A 23,049-nucleotide genomic window follows, 5' to 3' on the forward strand; every position below is an offset into this window, starting at 1 on the left:
GCAGTGATTTTATTTGTGGTGTGATCAGGGGAAAGTGGAAAGTACTGAGTGCTAGTGAAACATAACACCAAATCACTTTAATTATTTTCAACAGTGTGGTTAAATGTAGGTTGGTAAAGTGATGCGGAGACCTAGTGAACGATAAAGCTCAGTAATTAATTTTTAGACGTTTTACTCAACACTTCTGCATTTACATAGTTGTTCCTCAGATCCTATTTCGTAGAACCGTAACCTCACCATATTTTTTCACCTTTTTACTTTAGGTGCAAAGAACAATCATGAGTGACACTTTTTAACTTATGTAACGTGCATCGCTAGAATAAAGGTTATTGATATACCTGTTAAATTTTGCCACAATGTGTTTTTTCATTACTCACCGTGACATTAATTTATTATTATTTCTCTTTTTCACAAACATCTTACGGTACATAAGTGTTATGAAGAAACACTTTCGGGTTTCTTCGAAAATGTAATAATACGCAATTCTCAATAATGTTGGCATTATATTTGCCATATTTGGAAAAATGAGTAATAATAATTGAATAAAAATATATCAGGTTCTGTGTAATTGAGAATATTGAATTGAGTTTAAATAAGGAACGGAGGAAAATAGGGGGATAGAACTAAATGAGACGTGAAGTATGCAAGTAGTTTATTAGGCGTGTTTATGAACACAGAACAAGAATGAAAGGTTATGTATGTATCGTCAAATTAGTAACGAAAATAAAATAGAAAATAGTTAGGGAAAAAGGACTTATTATTGCAGTGAGATATGACGCTAGAATAAATGTTTTTGCAGTCATAGTTTGGAGTGATGCTATGAAAGTCTCAATTAAGTGAGAATGATAACGAAATATCAATATGTATGAGTCATACATGTGTAGTGAAAATAAAATGAGTCTGGGAAGTTAATTTAAGTGTAACACAAGTTATTGCCCTAAATAAAAACTTCGTAATGTTAAGAATAATATTTATTAAGAAGGAAAAAAGAGAGGGAAAATAAGTGAAAACCTAGTGAAAGGGTTAAACCATGATAATAATAATAATAATGGTAATTGTTTAATGAGTATCGACCTCTAAAGCAAACCAACAATTTAGAAAAGTAAAATAAAAATCCTTTAGTGAACTCGGATAAATACATGTAGATTTATGTAATAGTGTACAGAGTGAAAATCACGATTAATTGCAAAGGATAATCAAATATAAATTTCTATGTGTTAAATTTATTTGGTGATCATAAAATGAATCTGAGAAGTTAATCTGTTTAGGTGTACCGTGAGATAACTTGTTCCTAGTTATAGACTTTGAATATTTAGGAATAATATATGTTTAGAAGGATGAAAAGAATATCTTATGTGTCGAGGGATCAATAATGATATTCATAAAAGTAATACTTATAGATACATACATAAACAGACTTCATATATTAAGATGAACAGAGGGAAAATAAATTAAAATAGACGTTCAAAGTTTCAAAAGTTACGTTTTGCTTTTCAATCAGTCAGATGGATGACGGACCTTGGTTGCATAAATCATTATTAAAAACATTGATATTCAATAGATGACACAATCCACCTTCAAAAATAAAATCATCAAGAAGACTTCTGAACCGGTTGTAGTTTCACTGCAACGGAGGTCTATCCAATATATATTCATTAAGTTCGATTTAAAATCCAAAATACATAAGAGTACCAAGCAGCTTTTTGATCTAATCAGGAAGATATCGAAAGGAATGCTGTATATTAGAGTTATCGTTCAGCAACTATTAAAGTTTACTGTTCATTAAATTTCACGTTCAGAGGAACGGATGGGTATTATTCATGAAAAGATCAATACCAATAGCACAGCCTGAAGTTAAATTAGCACGCAGACTTGTTTCTACTGATGATTGCCTGACATCTATGCAAAAAGTTGATAAGACCATCAAACAAATCAAGGATTGCGAAGAAATAGGACTAGGCACATTCCAGCCGATGCATCGAGGCAAGATATAGATGTGACTGCAAAGTTGCTGTACCTCATCGTCAGAGAATTTCAGGGTTTAAGAACAGTTGCCAGCGCACTGGAAATCCACACCTCGTGAAAATACCGAATAAAGGAGACCCATGTTTCGTGACCTCGAAGGCTCTTTCTACCATCAATATCATAGAAAGTTTCTCAACATAGTGTTGCTGAAATAACTGAAAGATCCGATATACGCATGATTTCGTGACTAACAAATGGAGTTTCATGGGGACCGATCAAGTGCTAATCGAATCGCGACACAGACGACAAAATTTAGGAAGCAAATCAAATGGAACTTATCACTACACATCAAAGTCCTTGATTACGGGAAAGCATTCGACAGTATGGATATGAATCCCTTTTGGAACCGTCTTCAGCACCAGAGAGTAACCGGGATCGCCACTGTCATATGGAATTCTTAAGATAGACCAAACTGCAGGTTTATACATAGAGGTCACTTCAAACATGCAATTCAACTGAAGACTGAATTCACACGAACTTGCTTATTCTCACTATTCCTCCATCTGTAAATTGTTGACTCGATTATGAGGGACTCTGCATCTTAGGATAAGCCCCAAATGAATGTTGCAACGTGGATATCTTGGACGGTTCAAAATTTGTGTGTGATCTAGCAATTTCATTTCATAAACATAAACAGATGCAGGAAGTTGACGTCAACATTTACAAGGGAAGAGACAACATGCATGTGCACAACATAATGAATATCGACCAAGTAACACTTTGATAGATCTCATTGAGATTCAGTACAAGCCTACGATGCTCATGGATCTAGGAACAAAAACAATTAAGCTGCTTTAATGCAATCGGTTTTTTTCAAATCAGCAACAGTCATTTACACACAACACATCAAAATCCTTGACGGCTTGCACGACAAGACGAATTACTGGGAACTTGATATTCAAGGTAGAACAAACAACGCGAAAAGAATCGGTACAACTGATCATGCTATAGTAGAAAAATATAACCCTTAAACGCAGAAATTTAGCGAGCTGAAAACAAAAACAACAAGTTATAGAGCAAGCGTCATGAGCGAAATCAAATTCAAAAGAATTTGTTGAACGGTTGTCGCTTGTGAAGAGATGTTAGTAATGCTAATAGAAAGTTGATCACTCTTGTGAACGCCTTATCATACCTGATGACGATGTTCTGAAAGAGTTGGAAACCCGTACATATGTGAACCACTTCACTGATAAACGAAGTTAATCTGAGGTGGGTATGAATGCATGAATTGGCAAGTTAAGTGAAGTGAAAGACCTGTTAGTCATTGTCAAACTCATAACTTTCGTCACTAACGTTAAAACAGTCCCTCTGTACTAGGCCTAAATTCATTTAAATACAAAAATAATCTCTAAATGTATGCATGTATTTATGAACACCCGCCTACCTAAGATACTCTTGATCAATCGACCTGCAACCAACAACAATAATATACTGTGACGGGGAAGAAACCGGTTTCCAGCTGAAAGAGAAGTAAGGAGGGAATATTGAAGGTACGTAGGAAACGTTTTGTATAGATTATCGAACAACATCACAAACTAACCTCTAACTTGAAATATTCAAGGTAAAAAGGAAAGAAGCATACACAAAAACACATGTGTAGTGAATATTCTTGACATTAAGTGTACAGTTATTCAATATTTGTTGTGTTTAAACCTACCATAATTATGAACACACAATTTCATACTACCTACTTTGAATGTGGGTTCTGGATTATGTCTTGTTGAAGTTGCAGGCCTAATGGGAACAATACATTTCGTTGTGTTATTTCAAATTCATTACAGAGAACTGAGAATTTTTGAAAGACAGTCATAGGATTAATAGTACTTGGGAACAAGCCAAAAGAGGCTTTCAGGATAGAATTACTAGTAGATCCCTGGTCCGTAACACAGACACAATGAGTAGAAGAAGGATTATGCAAATAAGTGAACAGGAAAGTTATTTGGGGGGCTTTTCAGATTCGTTGTTTTGCTGGTAACAATAGAATTGCGTAGGAATACAAGAAAAGAAAGAACTTCAAAGACTGGGGCCATATGAATAGTTTAAAGTGGCATGAAAAAGGGACATTTAAGTTTCACAGACTTTCAAATCTATGAGGGATATTAAAACCTATCCGGAAGACACACCGAAGGAAAGGTGATGGGATCCTAAAGCACGACATCTCCTACAACCACTAATCAGCTTGTATTGATCACTTCATGACATATCAATAGCTTATCAAACATATCTTCGAATCTCTTCGTTTCTGAATCCTTATTTGTCTGGGTTGGCATATTTTGGTTATAAAATGTGTTGCTGGTTAAGGCACTGTCAGACTCCAAACACTTATGGCATCTTTATGTCTATCCTAACTTGTCAGGAAGCAGGCAGACATTTAATAGTTTCTGAGCTTAAAGTAATCAATCCGCGTTGTAGGCATTATTGCTGAACCACTTGCCAAGTTATTAAGCCGTTTTATTTTTTCGGTTGTCTCGTTCAGAGTTCCGTGTAAACGTCTAAATTGGTTTTTTCTCAGAGCAGAAGTATACGGATATAAACAAATGCTTTCTTGCTGTTCCGAGAAGTATAAGCAACAAGAATTCGAATAAAATAATTCAGGGAAAGCACAATGAAGCACGAAGTACCAAATTCACGGAGGCATGATCTTCGTTGTATGAGTCTTGACTTAATGAATTTCCTGTTATGCTCATCGCGGAACGATTGGATTGATCAAGAATTATAAAATCAAAACTTTCAAGTTCGCATGTAGGAAATTGAGTCAACTTGCATGTACCGTTGTAACCAACGAAAAAAGCACTGTAGTATTTAACAAACTCAGTTGTACTGAAGTGATATTAACGTAAGATTAATATCGGAAACAAATGTCTTATTTTATTTGTATTGAGACGCACTGGAAGCACCGTCAGTTGAATTACAATGAAGAATTCCATGACTGTAGCGGAGATGTATAGTTTATATTTTATTGAAATAACTTCACTGTATCGATTAGTCAGTGTATTTCAAATATTTGCCAGTCAACACAATAATGTAGTGTGATAAATCGACGGGTGGTTAGACAGGGAAAGGTATACTACAGGGATATAAAAACAAGACATTAAAGACAAACAGCTAAGCATAAGTTAGACAACAGAATTGAAGTAATACAGTTGGCTTTAACATGTCCTGTCAGGTAACTTTTTCCAAAATAGGTATACATTTGCGTGGACTCAGTATGTCTATACTAAATATTCAACTGCCTCATTGTTAAAAGATTTCAGAGTAATACAATATAGTGACTTGTTCATCTAAGTAGCGTATCACGATTTCAGTGAAGATTTTGACAGGCCATTTCATGTAGGACTTATGAGAATACTTACTGATTCCGCTATACCAAGACTATCACAAGCTTGGAAATAAAGCGAGAATAAACGAGATTCCGTATAACGTAGTGGTATGGGAAGCAGAGAGCCTTCACGTACCTTAGAGGTGACATATATGAACTTTTAGACTCCGATACAAACAGTTACATTTCAACAGCTAATCCACTTTCACTGAAGATGACAATACACTCGACCATTTCGAATGAGCACGTATCTAGTTGATGACGAAACATATCAATTTCTCATGCAAGAGCTGGATCTTCACATATATTTTCGCCTCAAAATTGATAAATGGTAAATGGTCTCATTAGTTTACATTGAATACTGCAAAGCCAAGGTCATTGAATTTACGCGCTTTTGAGAAGTTAATGCGATGGAATCTATTGATGTCTTGAAGAAGAACTTGGAACTTGCTAAAGAGCAGTTAAAAATAGTTGACAATGATATAAAAAGAATTACAGGACGAGACCCATCTGATAGACGTATAGGAGAAGCGAATTCCAAGCGTATACGTGCGCGGATAGCTGGAGTCAACCAATTAAGGTTTGTTCTTCGTTTCGTCGTATAATGGAAATAGGCCAGATTCTTCGGATAAAGTAAATGATGACAAAATGTAGGTTCTTATTGCTTACGTTAATTGTTTGAAAATAGCCTTCAGGATATTAAGCGACCTATTGATGATGATTTACGAGTGAGTTTAAAGTTGCATACGTTCATGTCATCTTGCAATTATTTTGTCTAAAAACTGTCGTAATTTATGCTTAGTAACAAATGTCTTTAAGATCTAACTAATCACACTCGACGTTCTCTAGGGTTTCCTGTGGTTTAGCATTTACTAATGAAGCACCGTGTAACCTTGGAAAACTGTTTGGTATTGACTTGAAGTACTTATATGATGGTCTTGTTTTAAAAACTGCTGACAAAGCGTGCTCTTTCTGTTGATATTGGGTTTAGTTTAAGAATTTTGCATTAGTTTTCTGTTTGAGTAGAGAACCTTGAGTTACGGCTGTTACGCAAGATTGTAGTTTTGATTGTAAGCATGTGGTGGGTGAGTGCAGAAACTAAATACTTTGTTGATCTTCTCGGCCTTAACCCGAATATGTTTGTAGCTAACAAATTTCCACCTTTAACAGAACATATGTTCGGTAAGGTTTCACCAATTTGCGCCATCAGTGGTACCGGCGAAATATGTCGATCTGTCATAGTAAACTTAATGTTGTTTAGCAGTTGGCTATCTATTAACTTATGAGTACGAAGCATGGATGTCGTCCTCCAGAAACCTTGTCAGTTGCTTTCATTTAATCACCAATGTATTTGAGGTACGTTCTGCTTATTGTAAAACCGTGTGTAAATGGTGCTGAGGGTTGATGTATAGTGCTAAATAGAAATCGTTAGTCTACTTATAAGTATGAACCATGTCATAAAATTCAGATCACGTGGTCGGGGTCCTCAGATATATATTTAAAAGCAAATTACAAGGACTGTTGCTCAGCTATTTTGATGGTTTTGCCCTTGACAAAGAGTGAATACATACATTCTGATTTTATACTAACAATGATGAGATTAATTTGTCTGGTTATTTTAGAAAACAGCCTTTTGAGCTCGACACTTACTTACCCCTCTTACCCCTCATCGAGGAGCATAGGTCGCCCTATTTAAATTGTCAGTGTGTGAGAATTGTTCTTAGATGTTAGTGTAATGAACCAAAATAATGTTATATTTCTCATGAGTTTATGAGGGAGTGATAGTTGCTTATCTCCATGGAATCCCCAGTAACAAAATCACATTCCACTCCATAAGTCAAACCAGTCATTAGTTATTTCCAACACAGAAGCTATTTAGCATAATTCTAGTTCAGTAACCGTCAAGTATGCCATTCGACTGCAATTCAGTGCACATTATTCGGCTTCACTAAATATGTTTAGCTCTCAGCTCCAAAAAGCAACAAATTACTACATGGCTAACTTCGTCACTAAAGGTAAAGTGGAGAAACTGATGATTCATAATACACAGTATGGTCAAAACACTTCTGGCAATTGTTGGAATTACTGAATAAATACTACTGTTAGGTAAATAATTGTTGCGGATTAGATCGTAAACCTACATTAAATAAAGTAGCTATGATGTATAAGGTCCTAATATTAATCCGAGTTGTGTAGTGGTGTATTATTTACGGCTTGGACCAAAGAACTAAGTTAATGCTTCGAAATTTATTACAACGATGAAAATGAATCCACACTCTATTCTTAAACTTGAATATCATTGACCCAAACCTTTATTCCCCTTCTCTATTTATTATCACCAGCTTTTTATTGTTAGTTTCTGTGCTTGAATCTCTGAGTACTCTTAACTTATTTAACTCTGTGGCAAGTTTTAACACTTTTCGCATAGTCTTGTGATGGAAATATGAGTGAATAACCAACAACCAAACACTTCGTTTCTCGTTTGAACAAATAATCTAAGTAGACCTGAGTTCTATAAACATGACGGATCACGAAACTATGTAGTGTGGTACTTATGTCTATGATTGTAACATAAATGACACTGTTGATCTTTCTTCACAGTCATATAATTTCACCATCGATCGAAGAATATTTCCATTTATTTATTTTTCTCCATCCGAATAGGTTTCTGTTGCATCCTCTGTTGTTCGTGTTACTGATACTCGTTCTAGGGAAGATGCAGCCAAAGAATTAAAAAAGTCAGACAAAGAAAGGTAAACATACAACTGTAGTCGTATAAATACTACATCATTTCATTTTTTCATCTGCGGTTTAATCTATGTAGTGAAGTGGTAGCCGATTAGTTAAAATACTTGACCTCCGTCCAGTATGTCGTAAGTTTAAACTCTGTCCTACCTACTTATTATTTATTTATTTGAACACAAATCTTGGTACAAAGGGGTACCAAACAAATGTACGCCACACAACAACAATAAGGCTGTGAAGAAATCAAGAATGTAAAGTGCATATAAAATATGGTGAACAATGAACAGAAATTAGTGTATAAGAGTGAAATAAAAATGGGAGAGGCAGTTCTGTTAGCAAAAGTACAACCAGAATTAATCCTTTCAGTTAAAGAAGTTACGTTCGTTTTCTATGAAGAAAGCAAAAGAAAGTTACGGCAGGATCATCACTGGCTTCTATTCTGACGTCATAAAGGCGCCAAAGATGGCCTAGACTGTAATAAGCCACTCTGGCTTTCACTATACGTGAATCGATCTCATCACTCACTCCACCATCAGCATTTATGCAGCTACCCGGATACACGAACTTCTCGACTACTTCTATCTGCTCATTACCTAGGGTGAGTGCAGGGTCAGAGTACTGCCAGTCTTGTAAAAGTACTCTGCACTTGGAAGGTACAAAGCACATACCATACCTACGGCCACCTGATTAGGTGCGGATTGCATGGCCTGGGTATCATCGCTTGGTAAGACAATATCATCCGTATACTCAAGGTCGAGAAGTCTTTCCCCAGGCAACAGATCCACACCACCATTACCTACATTCATCCAAGCTGTTTCCAGAATATCATCGATAGCAAAGTTGAGTAGGATTGATGAGATTGGGCAACCCTGCCTAACTCTACTGTTTGAATGGAACAATGAAGCGATGTGGTTGTATTTTCTCACTGCCTGAGGTGTTTGTATGTATGGCTTTTAAAATGTTAATAAACTTCTCAGGCACACCCTTCTTCAATAGACAATCCCAGAGAACAGCCCTGTCCAACGAACCGAAGGCAGCCCTGATGTCAAGAAACACTAAGATTGTTGGCGACTTGATGATTATGACAGTGTGCTAACATTTGGTGGGAAGTAAAAATATGACCAATATATCCTCGACCTGGACGGCAACCAGCCTGCTCCTCGTTGGTCAATGTTTCTCTGGTTTTGAACAATCTACGAAGTATGACGAAAGCCAATAGTTTGGACGCAATCAAGAGTAGACTTATCTCCCGATAGTTGTCGGATGTGTGACGTGAACACTTTAAAGGTAGGAACAACTACCAAATCATTTCACAATGTTGAAATGCTCTCTAATTGTCAAACCCTTATGAACAACGTAGTCAGTTCCCTAACCAGAAGGTTGCCACCATTTTTAGAAAGGACCGCAGGTAAGTTTTCTGGACCTGGTGATTTATAGCGCTTCAAGAGTTGGAGTTTCTTGCAGACTGCAGTCTCGTTAGGTAGATCAGTCGTCACAGGCCATGAAGAGTAGGACAGTCTGATCGATGTCTACTGGGCAGCAGATCAGTTGGACTGCCCCTCGGAAAACTCTGCCTATCGTCCAAGACGTCGATAGATATTAGTGATTGACATCCCGTTATCTTCATGGATTATTTCACTCACACCAGACCTCTCAGTGCCAGTGACTCGGATGAGTTGAAAGAGCTCCCGGCAATTATCAGATGCAACTGCTGCTTCCATCTCATTGGACCACAAGACTTCTCGGTCCTTACGTAATGAATGTTATCAAGTGAATCTGATATATCTGAACGTTAATTATATCAAGAATAATATTTTCAGTAGTAGTTGTCATTTGATTTCTGTGTGGGCCGTGATACTACCCGGGCACTGAGACCGAAGCAGGTGGTTCTATTAAGGGGCCACACCCGGAATCTTCGATCTAAAGGTATGATCCACGAGGCAGTGATGCGACGTAAGGAGATGTAGTCCCATGGTAGCCGGTGACCAACAATAGGTTCGTGCACCATTTGTTCCTTCAGGACACTGGAGCCTATTTGCACTATTGATTTGAAATCAGGGTTTTCCAACTCCTCTAGGTAAACCCTCCGTGTCCACTAATCCGGTTTAAGCACTGAACCTACCTAATTTGTATAACTAATGCTTACACAAAAAGGCCATCATCAAAGCCGAGTAATTAGACTTGTACTCGGCAAATTAGTTACATTCCTATTTATTTCCAAATGTTTGTTGTCATTTAACTGGATTCGGATGTGCATTTGGAATTAAATTACATTGAGCATTCTGAAAGCCAACATATCTGTAAATATACTAACAAATCAGTACTAGGTATATTTTGAAAATGTCGTAAACATATCTGTCACTTATTTCACCATCCTAACCCAACCTTTGGTACAGTTTTTACTGATCCTTATTGCTAAATGGAGCAGTTTTATACATCCTAATATGTATGAACTCTTTCAATCGAAGCTTCACGATTCACTCTATTTTTACGCTTAAGATCAATAGGACACTATAAGAACGTTTACATTGTATATCATTTTTCCTTTATTTGAATAGAGGACGCCGTATGCTTGGGATTCTTCAGGGTACATTGAAGCAGTTCCAAGCTGAATCTGCAGCTGCAATCAAAAAACCTCAAATGGAAAAACGACGTTTAGTTGATGCTAAGTTGGAAGCTCGAGCAAAAGAAGAAAAAGAAAACTTACGTCGTGAACGCGCAGAACTATTTCGTACTCGACGAGAACATCACGTTGAAGTTAGCATTCTACAACAAAAAATGAGATTATTGAAAAAGGTTTGTGTACTTCAAACGATCTTTTACATTATTAGAGTCATATCAGTAGTAAAAGAACATGATTATCTGTAAAAATCACCACGTATGTTACATAATGTGATTAGCTTGCCATTAGTAAGTGTCTGTTTACTCGGTTATAATTTCCTGAAGTAGGCATTGTTAATTATTATAAACAGTTAGGACTTATGCAAATCGCCAGCATATCTTTACTCATACCTTTACTGTCTTCGGAGTTCATTTCACAACATAACTTATAGATGTCAAATCGGAAGCAAAATACACAATATACTATATAATTATAAACACCTACTACTGAAGTTATTAGCTTTGGCGTAACCGTCTCATCACTATTTCCAAGTGTGTAGTCCCTAAACATTTCATTTGTACCAAAAACTGAATTTTCAGTCTTACTCTCATTTTCTTGATTTTAATTCCTTATATTTACAACAATTAAACGAGTCAGTGTTCTAAAGTGGCACACAAAACTAAAATGACTATAGCATTAAAAATAACATTGTATAACTTACGACACGGATTAAACCAACTGAAATTGTTTTATCCTTAAAGATTGGACATTTATTCTAAATAACACAAAAGTATGTGTGGTATGTTCTCAGTTACTTACGACCTACTAATTGACAAATTATGGATTTTAGAGCTTAGTGTTGACCACAGTATCAAATGCTATCACAATTCTGCCTAATTCATTTAAGAAATCTACTTTTATCATATTTCTGCATAGTAGATTTGGCTTCCACCATATTGTTATCATGTGAAACTTTTTTTTAATCTCATGTCTCAATAGGTAATCCTCTAAAAACCATACCTAAGATTTTTGAATGTTATAGATGATAATGTTGCAAATCTAAGCCTAACTAACTAACATTATTGACTTTTTTATACTGAAAATATTTCTTAGTTTGAGATATGGAAGGAGCAACAGGAAAAAATGAAAGGTTTTTGTCGTACTTCAAAACCACCATATATATTTTATCGCCCGAAAATCCACAATGAAGAGTCAAAATGGCGTATAGAAGTAACGGTTCGCGCTATAGACGGTTGGTTTTTATTTTTACACTGTCATTTATAAGAAACACGATACGCTATTGATTTTTGTTTATGAATTACATAAATACCTAATTCTAAATTCATTGTCATAAGATCAACATTCAGTTCACCTATGGCTGTTTACACTACTCTGCTAATTGAAATGATTCGCCTTTTTATTCCATCCATTCTCGTATTGTTATTACATTTTATTGATTAGATATAACAAGGCATGTTCTATTCATATGCAAGTTACGAAAAACGACCAACATAATCACAGGTCATTTTTAAGTAGTTCCTAAACTACTATCTCATAGTTACACCCTTCGGAGAAATTAGAGATTAACTCTTGTAAAGTGAAGTATGTGTTATGTCTTTCGTGCATGTTCATTTGTAATCTATTTTGACGTACTAAATTAAAAAATTCTGGACAAGATATATAACCACTTAATAGTTAAAGAACAAAATATTGTTAATCCGACTTGAGTATCACTTTGTCTATTGTTTAAATGATCTAAATTCAATATGTGAAAATTTTTGCCAATCGTACTCATCTTGATTATATTTTACTTTGTGCTGTTGTAAAATCTCTCAACATTCAACTTTAAGTTCACTAGACTTCTTAACAATAATCACTGGCGTTTTCTATATGCATATTGATTAATTATCTCAATCAAGGCGCAAACTCACTACACACGAAATAGTTTTATTCTATAACATAACAACAAAGCTGTTCCTTATTGATTAGCCCAAAACATCAGGATTACTAAAATGTATTTATAATCAAACATCTTCGTTCCAAGATTTTGTACTTTTCATACGACACTAGCTATTAGGTATAATAAACTTGCAACTATAAATTCGTTATAAGTTTGTATACTTGATGTGAAATTATAGTTACTGTTTGATTAATATAAGTATTACCCTTGGTACCGAAAACAAAGTGAGAGAAACCAATTTCAAACATACAACTCGAGTGTTGTTTGCAAGCGTATCCTACTTTTATTATCGGTGTTTCAGTTAGTGTCCTATTTTCAAAGTTAATGAAACTTTACTTCCGTATTATTTTTCTTATTCTTCTCCAAATATTGTGGAAGAAAAATTAGTTTTTTTCATACTCCAGTTTTCATGGTCAACTGCATAACTTGCTGAAAGGATAGATATTACAGTTAACAGTTTCTTTGTGATACCTTTGGTCTTGTTGTTGTTGTTAATCTTATTGTGTTAATATGCTATGGAAACACATCTGTGCCAGGCTATGCGTTAGTGTCAACTGACTGGTAACTGACTCTTGTAATCCACAATTGTTAACCCTTACAAGGTTGGTGTTTCACTTTTGTTTATTTTTTTTGGATGCCTACTTTTCCAGCTCTCATTGCTCGGCGTCGGAAAAAGCTCGAAACAGAATTTGAAGAAAATTTACAAGCGCGGCGTCGTATGGCTTCAATTAATAGTGATCCATCGGATAATAAAGTAAACAAAACTGAGGATTCTGACAAGAAGAATTATGATAGGGATGAACATGGAAAAAGCGATGAGCGATGGTCTTCATTAAATGATATTTCCAGCGAAGCTAAGTTTAACAGTTCTACGATTTCTACAAATCAACATCGTGGTCCCAGTTACACTTCACCGCGTTCATCGAATACTTTTACGAGCAAAAACTTCCATAATTCTCATCGTCAAGAATTAGAAGCTGGTGAACTATCGGATGGTAGCGAGACATTCGCTTTAGGAGATGAACCTCAACTAATGGAGGAAGACCAGCATCATTCTATGTATACAGAATCTCCAAATCGTGCAAAAAAACAAAACACATCTCCTTTATTATCATCTAAACGATCCAGTAGTCATCTATCATCACACAGTAGCCCAGTACGTTGTCAACCTCTGACTCAAAAACGTAAGTTATCCTCTGTTGGTGAATCTCATCCATCTGATAATGTGATTAAAGAAAAAGAAACAAACTAGACAGAACTCCACTGGAACTGAATAATTTCCAGTGTTCTCAATTACTCTAAACTCTTCAGCGAAATTATTTCCTGTTTTTATTTCTCTCACCATCCATCATCCACATACATGATCATTGTCATAGCTTTCTTTAAAAAAAAAGAAAAGAAATTGTGTTCCCACATCTTGTTTTCCTAATAAGGAATACAATGTATTTATTGTATGTATGTACGTATTAATGTCTCCACACTAGTAAACATTTTACTACTTTATTTTTTGTAAGCCTGTATTTCGCAAACACGTTGAAGTAATATAGAGTAATGTTATTACGTAATTTCCTTTTTGTTCTCGATTGTTTGCCAGCTGTCCTGTTGGTTTTTACATGATGTGCTTACAATCCTTAAATTACATGTTGTACTAGTAGATACTTTTGTAGTTCCGGGCTTTGTATTGGCTTGATTTAGCGTTTTCTTTTCATAGATAGGGATCGTGTGGTACTAACCTAGACATCAATTTCATTATAACGAAGAGAGTAATTTCTCGTGAGGAGGATATTGTTTCGTCGTAATTCTATGCACTTCTTGATAAGTTAGCATAAAACATCTTGATTATTGGACCTTTGGCTCTTTATATTATAAAAGAAAACACTAATGTTTGAGTTTGAAGCCCCATATGTTCTAATCAACTGAAATAAACAGTAATGTTATACAGGAGCTATCGGTTCAAATTGTCACCACTTAGAATCGAAGCTGTTCATGATATGATTAATGGGACAGAGATGGTTGTTACTTCAAAATTCACAACAAGTTGTCGGCTCAGTTGTTTAAATGTTAAGCGTTTGCGTACGAGACCGACAGGTCCTGGGTTCGAGTCTCGCGGGATGGGATCGTGGATGCGCACTGCTGAACTCAAATACTAAATTACTATAATATCCACAAAAACCCTTTTCTGAGAACTATTAAATCACCAGTTTGTTCTATCTCGCAGGCTTTCTAAATGATAGAATCGACCGATTCATGTTATTCTTTGAGACAAAAAGCAGCTTGTAACATTTTGTAGGTTGATATCTTTTAATCTAACATCTCAGTAGCTTCAAGCCACAGATTTCTTTTGAGTGATTTCAGCGTCTAAGTTGATTAATTTGAATGAAATTCAATTCATATAAATGAATGTTCCTAAGATCCCTACCCACCTTCGTTATCATTGTGATCAAAATGTGTCACTAATCAAATGATTGTAATAGTAGGACCTATCATATGATGAAATGGGCTTTTTTATCATCTCTCTAAGTCATATCCTTTTTTATGAAATCAAACTAGCTAGCCGACTTATGTGACACATGAATGTGAAGTTTGATATCGTGCATCCAAAACTGTACACACACGAACCACGGTAGTGTAATAACCAGCTTGTACATCCACAAGTGGTTAAGGATTCCGAAGCACTTAATGTTCAACTTTTGGGTTACGGGTTATAACTCGCACTAAAGTATGAAATGGTTTTGTAACGGTTTTTAATCGAGGAAAGAGGATAACAATATACAATGGTATTTATAGTATTGTAGATAGACATTTATTCATAAAACAGCTGTATCAAGAATTTTATCAATGTCCAAATATATTTGTTAGGACAAAATTCCCTAATTTACATGTTAATTAGCGGCCTTACGGATTTCCTCATTTGTTTTGGACTCTTGAAGGAAATTAAGAATGGATTCTTTTGCTCCCGTCAGTTTCCTTAATTTATAAACCTTAGCCAGTACTCAATAAAAAACAAAATCAGCGACTGTTATGTAAAATGTGTCTTCAATCTGTCAATTTTAGCAAAACCCTAAACATTTTTAACAGTCTTATAAATGCATGTTAATCTAAATAAAATATCCTGTGTCACCACTAATGATAATGTAGTGAACATTTTTCCTGCACACAATTTACCAGATGCTGTAGTGTTTTTGTTTCCTCAAAGGTCGTCAGAAGTTTGGGAATTCTTCTAAATTTTGTAATTCCTTTTCTCTATTTGAATGGGTACACTATTGGCATGCTCAAATGCCGAAGTTATGGATATTGCCATTTTTATGAAAGCGATACTTGTAAACTAGTTCGTGAAAACGATTTGTTTTCGGTGTCGCTTGCTAAGGTTTGAGTTATCTGATTTACACTGTTGCTGTAGGTAAATTAGTTTGGCTAGCGTAGTGCTTTTAATACTATCCTCAATAATCATCCAGAGCTTTACTAGAGCTTGTGAACAACAAACTAAGGAAAACTAGGCTCTATCTAGACCTGGATGTGTATATGTAAAACCAATGTTCGCTCTTAGAATGTACGGACATTTAGCCACACTCGAATATAGTTTTGTTTCTAAACCTTAATGCAGTATTCGAACCTTTTGATTGAGTGGTTCTGTGGTAGTTTTTATCGTCCAGATGCCTACCAAAAAAGCACATATACCTTGTGACGGCTCTACTCGACCGCTATTGGTCTAATCACAGATTATAGCGAGCCTCGGTCGAAATTGTGAACTTTTAGTGGTGTTCATCGGTGTCGTCCGCTGTCCCTGTTTTATTTGGTTTTGTCATGGGAAGCACAAGCTGTTCATCTAATTTTTCAGGAATTAATCTACAAGGAGGTTTGCTCATCTACTTAGAATCCACAGTTAACATGGTTCTACTTGTTATTCCATTTATTATTGTTTCTGCGATAACGATCATAATGATAGTTTCATTCACTACTATGAATTAGGTCAAAGTGAGGGATTCTCAACATCAACTATGCAATATTGCAATAAATTTCCCCTCAACACATATCTAATTGTAATTATTCAGAAAAAATATTTTATATGTGCTTCCCAGTAGTTACCTTCCATTCATCAATGCTGAAAATTTACTATCAGTTTTCTGGTGCTACATCTATTTTCCTCACCCATTAGGTATGAAGTTCATGAATCCCAATATATATTAATCTCTCGATTTTTTTAACAGGGTAGAAAAAGAGGGGAATATACCGACAAATGCAGTGTTTCAGTTTAAGATATTCAGCATTTAGCATCGTGATAGGTTGTAAGTTATTCATAGTACCGTAAAAGTACACTGATGCGATTCGTAATTATTTTATTTAAATAAATCCAAAACAAGGGTTTATTGCAATATTTGCTTAGTTGGAAAATGGATAGTCCAAACGTTTGAGCAGATTAATCATACCAAGACTTGATATTAGTCCATGAAGTCTGTCTCACTTGATCTGAGTGTTATTGCCAAGTGCAGATTTCGTTGTTTGAGTTCGCCAAATATTTACTAATCATTATTGGGAACCAAATTAATCTTCACTGCCAGGGATGCATTCATCTTCCATTTTGCCATAAATCTTTAATTTCATTTCATAATAGTCATTCTCGGGTCTTGTTTATTCCGTTTACCTTTTAGTTTTTCGTTACCATTAGTGTTATTCCTGCTCCTTTGTTTCATCTTATATATTCCACTTATACATACTCTTTTATGTTAAAGCAACTTGAGGGTTAATGCATATTTATCTTACGCTATTTGTGTTTGACCGACATTCAGTGACCTCTGTGTTCTAGATATTGGTGCATAGCCGTTGGCAGTTAGTTATCTTTTCAGAGTAGGTACAATAGAATGAACGTTATTAATTTTTTAAATTCGAGTTTCCATTTATATTTACTTTTAAAATGCTTTCTTCTGGTTAATTTTTTAACAATACTTCTCTGTTATGTGGCCGTACTTTTATTCCAGAACAATATACAACCCTAATCATCTATCTGTGTATTCCCAGTCCATATTAACTTTGAAAAAGAATTATGAAGTAGTATACCCAAAAAGATCAATGTATTACGAATGTTTGTGTGCATTTAAAAGGATCATGACTTAACGAAAAGAGTTTCGTATCGACTACATGTATAGAGCTCACTGTTTAAAACTGAAACCTTATTGAAAGTGCACAAATTAAAAATTGTACAAAAGTATATTGAACTATCGATTTTATCTAATAGATGGTAACTTAATAGTCAAGCCGCTTGACTTTTTAACATTAACCGTAATTTCAAGAGACGTTCCACTTATTCGAGTTTGACTACATTGATTAATATCAGCGACACACACAAGTTGTTTGACCCGAAGTCAAATGTGTGAATTCGCCCCTTGTTACTAAGCTGTCTTTTTATTCTGTTATCGTTTTAAGTGGCATAGAGTAGAATTGAAAATGATGTTCGCTAGTGCATCGATATATTATGTATTACTCATTGTTTTAGAAGAAATACCTCACATTTTGGAACATAATACACTGTGAATAATGAATTCTAATCAGAAATCTTCAGAAAATAGAAGTTTTCCATTAAATGTCAGTAATAATCGTCAAACTGTATTAAATCGTTTAAATGAACGTCATACACAGAGTCAAGTTGTTAATAGTCAACGAAAAAATGTTGATTCATTTGGTAATGGAAATATTCATGAGAATTTTTTACAACATTTCATTCAATACAAATTAGCTATTGTTACAGATTTAGAAGATATGACCAAAAAAGTACAAGGATATAATTTACCAATAAATGAACGTACTCAGGTTAGTATTCATTTATATCATGTGCTATCTGTAGTTAAAAGTGTTGTTTTATTAATTGGGTGGTGTTAAATACAAAATCATTTTTTAAAAAATCTTATCTGTTAAATTCAGTATTTTCTTTTCCATATTGTTGTAGAATACAACAGTCTACTGTAATATATTCGCTGAAATTTGTCACCAAATATCAGAAATGTTATTGTAGATTGTTATCTTGGAAACATGTTAGCGTGTAATACAGGTTATAAAATTCCCTGAGTAATTAATGTCTCTTCCTACTGGTACTCATACTCAAATGACCAAGTAAGACATAAAAGCTACCCAGTATTCTCTTTATGTATAGGGATATAATTGTGTCAGCAAACTGTCGTTTGTTAGTTATTCGATTTATTCAATCGTATTAGATTCACTCTCTTATCAATAGTATCGTGGTTTATGCTACTTATGTTGACAGTAGTAGCGTTAATCGGAAGTGGAACGTATGTCTGAAGAAAATTGGATAAATTCAACTGACGAAAACAGAAAGTCAATGTAATAATAAGAGTTGAAAGAATCATGAAGCATATAAAGGACAGCTGAAGGAAGATATGCAAATTACATATTTGATGTATGGTTTTCATATTATACGAAAGCTCTGTTATTTTGCATTAAATAATAAATTGGTTTTCCCCACCTGAATGTACGTTCACTACGGTATCCTCGGATATGTTGCTTTGGATGTAGGAAGTCATTCATAAATATATGGGGACCCAATCAGTGAATACTTGAACACCGCCGGTTAAGTCACAGCTTATAGGGAACTGTCATCCGAATTGATAAAATCGAATGGTATTCGTCAGGTTTATCCCCTTTCTCCATTTTTATTCGGTTTTTTTTTCAGGGACCTTCTTTTGAAGATAATGCTCTCTTATGAATTTTCAGGCATTAATCTCCTACTATCATATTCTCGTGTGTTGATTTCGATGTAGATGACAGTTCTGTTCAATGAAGATGCTGATCACTTCGAGCGATCCATTCAAGTTGGTGTTTAATGAAATTTCGTTTCACTTTTGCTGACACATGTCCTATGTATCGCCGGCGATATATTCGTCTGATAGTCAAAGGGCGAGTATACTGCTAAACAGTTCTCTCTTTTTTATTTGTGATAGTCCTATGTGGCATTTACAAATTGTGAACATTCGTAGGTTGCTTGTATCTGACTATGTATGTCTTGGAATCGTTGCTCGTGTATGTTAGGATCACTGACCGTGAAGTGCAAATGTCAGATGTAGAATACTAGATAAGCATGGCAATTCGATTGACGAGGTAGTGAATCTTCATCAACTGAGGTTGTCGCAATATTTGTTATGTATGGCTAACGACAGCCTACCTTGACGCACGATGGTGGCTGGTGTAGAAGTAAGTTGGGATACAGGTAAGGGTGGTCAATCCAGTATTATGACATAAGCCATTGAAGCCATTTTCTGCTGAATTGAGCCGTGTTCATAGGTCTAAAGCATTGGAGTCCATGCGATTATCAGGACTATTTGGTCAGAGAATTTGGGTTACATGGATCAGAATCGCTTTGATTTGCTTAATCATCTCTTTTCTTCCTAATCTTTTCTACTACTATAAATACTGTTTCTACATATACTAATCTTACATTTCACTGTGCTGTATTATGGCATGTTGAATGATATACATATGTGCTAAGTTCTTCGTTGCGTACGACTAACGATTCACATTATTCACTGTGACTAACGTTATATGTGCAATGTCTAATCGTTTATATTTCACTTTCCTACCCTTTAGTTTGTGGATGACATTTTAGCTCGTTTAGAACATATGCAGAATTGGTTGAATGAAGCGTCAATGTATCTTACTTCATTCGATAATGAACAAGCACGTTTAGAGTTAAAGGTTAGTTTTTGACTATATGTTTATGCTGTTCCATTTGAAAGTTGTAACAGTAACTTAGTAATAATAGCACTTATATTTCAACCACCCGATCATATACTGGAATACTGCTCCACTATTTTTTGGCTTTAGGCAACCATTATTTATTTATTTATTTGAACACAAAAATTGGTACGAGGATGCACCAAACAGATACGTGCCACATAGTTCATTCGATTTGTGTGAGGGCTGGGATACTACCCGGGGTCGTAATATGGGCCCTCAGTGAGCGTGTAGCATCCAAACTATTGAGTTAGAATATGGTCGTTTGGATTCCTAACCTTAGTTAATTAGTGATCTTGCTCGATCGTCATCTGTCGCCATAGTTTCCATCTCGTGTTTCCTTATTTTCAGCAGTTGTCCAAACAAAGTCAGTCTATGATGTGAAAATTCACATTTAACAACTCTCCACAGCATCCTATAGTAATAATTGCTTTAGTTTAACAGCTTCGAACATGTTCATGTGTATTAATCTCTTGTTTTTTTTTTACTTATTTAGAGCTTAAATGATCTATTTCAAGAGAAAAGAACAGAATTGTTACCTAGTAAGAAATTTGGTTTTTCACGTCAACAGACAACTAAGAAACAGGAAAATGGAAATAAAAATGAATCTCATCCAGAATCTTCAATTTGTAAATCGTCATCTATTGTCGCCCCAAAAAATAATGACTCAATAATTTATGATGAGCGTTTCAGTTTAATCAATATTACTGGCCCTAAACATTTTATTATACCAAATATCAATTGTTCATCGGATTCATTTATTTCACAAACTGTTTACTTGATTGATTTAATAGATTGTACAATTGAAATATGTCATGTATTTGGTAGTTTAATTGGTCGTCGTTTAAAAAATTGTAAAATTTATGCCTATCCTATTTCAGGTTCAGTATGGCTTGATGAATGTATTAATTGTGATTTAGTATTTGCTTGTCGTCAATTAAGAATACATCAAACATCCAATTGTCGACTTGGATTACATATGGCTAGTCGACCTATCATTGAACAATGTACAAATTTAAAAGTAGCTCCATATCAACTTGTTTACAAATCACTTGAACAAGATTTATCTACAGCTGGTCTATCAATTAATAGTAATTTATGGCATGAAGTTGATGATTTTAGTTGTCCTAATAGACGACTTACAAAAACTTCTCCAAATTGGTGTATAATGCCTGAAGTCGATTGGTCTTCATTATGCCCAAACAAAAATTAATATAATATTATGTAATTCTTTTCGAAATAAAAAAAACTGGTTTTTAAAAATGTATATGTACGCATGTATGAATGTCAGAAAAATTTGAATGATCTAATCTAAGAACAATGTAATTATTAGGATTTTTATTTACTTTGTTAACGTTTTTATTTGTTTTCTGTTCGACTATTTTGTACACTCTTAAATGTCCGATCAATCTTACTACCTCTCATTACATTTCTATTACTAACAGATAAATTTCTCTCAAGTGTTTTTCATTTGTTCAAATGAAATGATATGTATTCGTTTTTAATATATTAAAGATGACGATTTTCCTTTTTTTTTTGACTAACAGATTAAGTTTCTTAAAAGTTTTTCATAATTATACAATATCTCGTTTCATTCCCAATCGTAGCTGCTACATTGACGTGGTGGTCGGACTTGCCCAACCGAGCTATATTGGCTGGAAGACATGGTCCTGTAGGTTCTTCCATGCCAGGCAGTTTGATTGGAGAACGGTAAGACTAAAAGCAGCAACTCAAGGTCTGAGGGCGAAGTCGTACTGCTGACTGTAGAGGGGTGTGACAGCAGTAAGGTGTTTCCCTCAGACAACCAGCATCTGTAGCGATGCTGCCTTCCCACAAGGAAGGATATGGTTAGAAAAGGTCGACCCTAAAATATCACGCCTGACCTTATCTCATGAATTTCCGTCTCCGGCGGTAAAGCCCTTTGAGGAACGGAGCTAACAAGTTGAAAAACCCACGAAATGGCCGTGCGCGACCGGCCTCAAGCAGTTGTCCTTTAGACTCTGCAGTCACGCTCCCAGGTCGTTAAGACCAACACTAATCCTATTTCCTTTTCAGGTTCTTCAAGAAATACCCTTCCATGGTATGGGCAGCCGGGAAGTGGGCCCCCTGAATGCCCTGGTACGGCCGAGAGTGGGGAGAGTCCGCTCTCCCTCTCGAAATACTCTCACACGGCCACGCGTATACAGCCTCTGCCAGGGAAGTCCTACTCATTGCCTTCTCGTGGCAGGGGTGTTGTTTACGAAAATGAGAGGACGAAAAGCGAATGTCCGGCGCTTTAACCGGATTCCAAACCAATGGTGCACATGGGCTCCAGTATCCTGAAGGAACAAATGGCGTATGAACCAATCGTTGGTCACCGGCTACCATGGGATTGCATCTCCTTACGATGCTCCACTGCCTTGTGGGTTAGACCTTTAGGTCAAAGGCTCGGGGTGTGGTCCTGTAAGATAACCACCTGCTTCGGTTTGGGCACCCGGGCAGTATCACAGCCCACACACAAATGATGAACTCTTTATGTCTATGGAAATTATTTTTCTCGCTTCGAAAAACAATCAATTGATTCAAATTATTATCATTACAATTATTGTCATTATTAATACTATTATTATTACCATTATTGTCATTGTTATTATTATTATTATTATTTTCCACATTATT

The 23,049-nt window shown here is 35.4% G+C and overlaps 1 protein-coding gene across 2 annotated transcripts; it reads left to right on the forward strand.

The window, feature by feature from the left end:
- Nucleotides 1-4,373: 4,373 nt before the first annotated feature.
- Nucleotides 4,374-22,672, forward strand: MS3_00004901 (uncharacterized protein; the record flags this gene model as incomplete). 2 transcript variants are annotated; one of them, XM_035733852.2, is made up of 9 exons in its annotated part: nucleotides 5,755-5,924; nucleotides 5,959-5,994; nucleotides 6,033-6,072; nucleotides 8,009-8,097; nucleotides 10,648-10,885; nucleotides 11,805-11,943; nucleotides 13,302-18,456; nucleotides 20,245-20,352; nucleotides 20,888-22,672. In XM_035733852.2, the coding sequence occupies 7 exons, from the start codon at nucleotides 5,755-5,757 to the stop codon at nucleotides 13,901-13,903; spliced, it is 1,314 nt and encodes a 437-aa protein (XP_035586144.1). In that variant the 3' UTR covers nucleotides 13,904-18,456; nucleotides 20,245-20,352; nucleotides 20,888-22,672. The 2 variants fall into 2 exon arrangements, with proteins under 2 accessions (XP_051073402.1, XP_035586144.1); XM_051212875.1 differs by having other exon boundaries at nucleotides 4,374-5,924; nucleotides 8,009-10,885; nucleotides 11,805-18,456.
- Nucleotides 22,673-23,049: the final 377 nt, after the last annotated feature.

The sequence above is a fragment of the Schistosoma haematobium genome, chromosome 1, assembly GCF_000699445.3.
Source record: "Schistosoma haematobium chromosome 1, whole genome shotgun sequence".
Taxonomy (NCBI): Eukaryota; Metazoa; Platyhelminthes; class Trematoda; order Strigeidida; family Schistosomatidae; genus Schistosoma; species Schistosoma haematobium.